At 46.2% G+C, this 2,475-nt stretch overlaps 1 protein-coding gene across 1 annotated transcript in view; it reads right to left on the bottom strand.

Annotated features, from left to right (window-relative positions):
• Positions 1-418: 418 nt before the first annotated feature.
• The window catches only part of LOC132389337 (carcinoembryonic antigen-related cell adhesion molecule 5-like), a gene marked incomplete at its 3' end in the record, with an annotated part of 33,390 nt that continues 31,333 nt past the window's right edge, over positions 419-2,475 (bottom strand). Inside the window, exon 11 of the mRNA XM_059961853.1 lies at positions 419-534. Coding sequence (XP_059817836.1) covers positions 419-534 — 116 coding nt within the window. The remainder of the gene's footprint in view (positions 535-2,475) is intronic.

Below are 2,475 nucleotides of genomic sequence, written 5' to 3'. Positions count from 1 at the left end.
CAGTTCAGTTTAGTTCGAAGTAGTTCGGGTGTAACGTTGGAGAGGGTGAGAGAGAGAGAGAGAGAGAGAGAGAGAGAGAGAGAGAGAGAGAGAGAGAGAGAGACGAGAGAGAGAGAGAGAGAGAGAGAGAGAGAGAGAGAGAGAGAGAGAGAGAGAGAGAGAGAGAGAGAGAGGTGATGCTGTTGCCGTCGATCTTCCCGTTGTCTTCCTGCTTCGGTTATCGACTGTGATCATACCAGTCACGACCTTTCTTCAGTGGTAGACCTGTAACCCATGCAAGGGTGGACACACACACATGCCCCCTACCCGTCGTACCTTCACACACTCTGAGCTCTGATCGATCCTCCAAATCCCTACCTTCACGTGGATGCACAACGCTCTTTCAGTGTCCCGTGCTGCGTCTCCCTTTTGTTTCTACCTGCATCTTCGCAGACCTGCTTTTTATCTCCCCTTGTAGGGACCCGGCCGTCCATCAGGCCTCGGTCCGGCCCTGCTGTCTCTGCAAGAATCTCACAAGCAGGCAAGGAAGGTATCCTGGAGCAAAGGTAAACAATTAGCTAAGGAGCCATAACATTAAATCATGACTCTCTGTCTCTCATCTGCGTTGGATTCCTCACCCCCACCTCCTTATGTGTCTCTCATTAGCAGCATAGCTGACAGGGGATCATCTGTGAACCATGTTAGCTTGGTTTGCGCATCACACCCCACCCTTTTAGGACATTATTACGTGGAGGGTAAATAATTAAACATGCATGTACATTACATGAAATATGTCATTCAATCTGCTTTTTTCAGGCGGAGTCCAGAGAAATAGATAACTGTGTCTGTGAACTGGGATAAGAAGCATAACATAAATAATAAATCAAAACGAGAAGAAAAGTTGCGGTAGTATTCATGGGTCCAGAGACCATTCAGATATCTGATGGTGGAGGAGGGGTACTGTCCCGGGTGCACTGAACGACTGTCTTCATGTTTATATACCAACTACTGAAAGGAACGTCAATAACTGGACATAAATGACATAATGATTTATGAATATTAATGGAGATAAAACAACTTCAGAACTTTTTAAAAGTAGGAACAGTACAAAATGAAGGGTACTTTCCCTGTCTCTGATATTCCAAACTCTACACCACTCCCACCTCTGAAACCGGAACCAGTCTGTGCCTCTCTGTCTTTTTAGACATCTTGCCCCCACTCCCATCCGACTCTATGAGTGCTCCGGCAGCAAAACCGATCTGTTTCTCTGTAACCACAGCCTGCCCCCCAAACCACCTGCACCACTACACAGCTCCCGGACTCTTCACCCCGCTTCGGCTCCGCATCTGCAATCCGGAGCCTCCTCCAGTCCCCAGACCTTCTTTGTTCCTTTGCCCTCTTCAAGCACTACACCCTTCCCCGTTTCTCTATGTCCTTCTGGCCTCTACAGACACTCTCTCTCTCTCTCTGTATCCATATCAATCGCTACTCCCCTCACTGTCTCTGTAACCCTCCCAGGCCTCTATCGCCTTCCAAATCTCTGAACCTGTTTGCACCCTCAATGGAACAGTCAAATTCCTTGGGGGACATGGTACACATGTCTAGGTCATATTTTCACTCGTCCTACCTATTTGTTGTCGGGACAAATTGCAAGTTTGAACCTGGTTTGGGTGAAGCCTTCTGTCAGATCTGTGCCAAATATGGATATATGATATAGATGTACAATATATAACATACATCTTATGGAAATGAATGTTAAAGAGACCCTAACACAATCCTCTCAGTGAGGGCATTGTTAAGGGAGGGGTGATAAATTCCCGCCTTGCCGACAACACCCAGACCCATCCCTTAAAAGAACAAACAATCCGCACCACTCTTTGATGAAAATATTCCTCTGGGAATTGCTTCCCTAGTGACCATTTCTTACTGTCTCAGAGGAGAGAATAACCTCGCTGTGTAATGTATCAACACACAATCATATTGGAAAATCTGCCAACCTCCCTTACCTCCAGAACCCGAAAATCTTATCCCATACTGCTAACCCTCTCTGCTCCTCACTCAGCCATCGAAATGATAACAACTGGATCTGGGTGCCCCGATCAAATTTAAAAGCAGCACCAAGTCCAACATCGCTGACATGTGGCCTTCAATCTGTTAGTTTGTGGCGGAGATACAAGTTCAGAAAAAAATCATTTCACTAGATTACAGTGAAACATCGACACGAGGGAGACTGATGAAACAACCACATGAAGTGATCAAACGATATGACCAATCGGCATTCTGCAAATAAGAAGCGACGTCACATTTCGGCGTATAGGAACATTGGAAAAGAGGGCTGGATCAATATCTCGGATTGATAACCATTTACTGTGCCAATTCACGCAGCAATCAGGAGTCAACTCAGGGTTTTAGTACCGTTTTCCATTTTATTACATTTATTATTCAGCCATGAAGCGCGGAGGCGTCACTTCGGGCCTTTCAGCGACCGATGACAAA

The sequence above is a fragment of the Hypanus sabinus genome, unplaced genomic scaffold, assembly GCF_030144855.1.
Source record: "Hypanus sabinus isolate sHypSab1 unplaced genomic scaffold, sHypSab1.hap1 scaffold_539, whole genome shotgun sequence".
NCBI lineage: Eukaryota > Metazoa > Chordata > Chondrichthyes > Myliobatiformes > Dasyatidae > Hypanus > Hypanus sabinus.
This window is presented reverse-complemented; position numbering and strand designations above follow the sequence as displayed.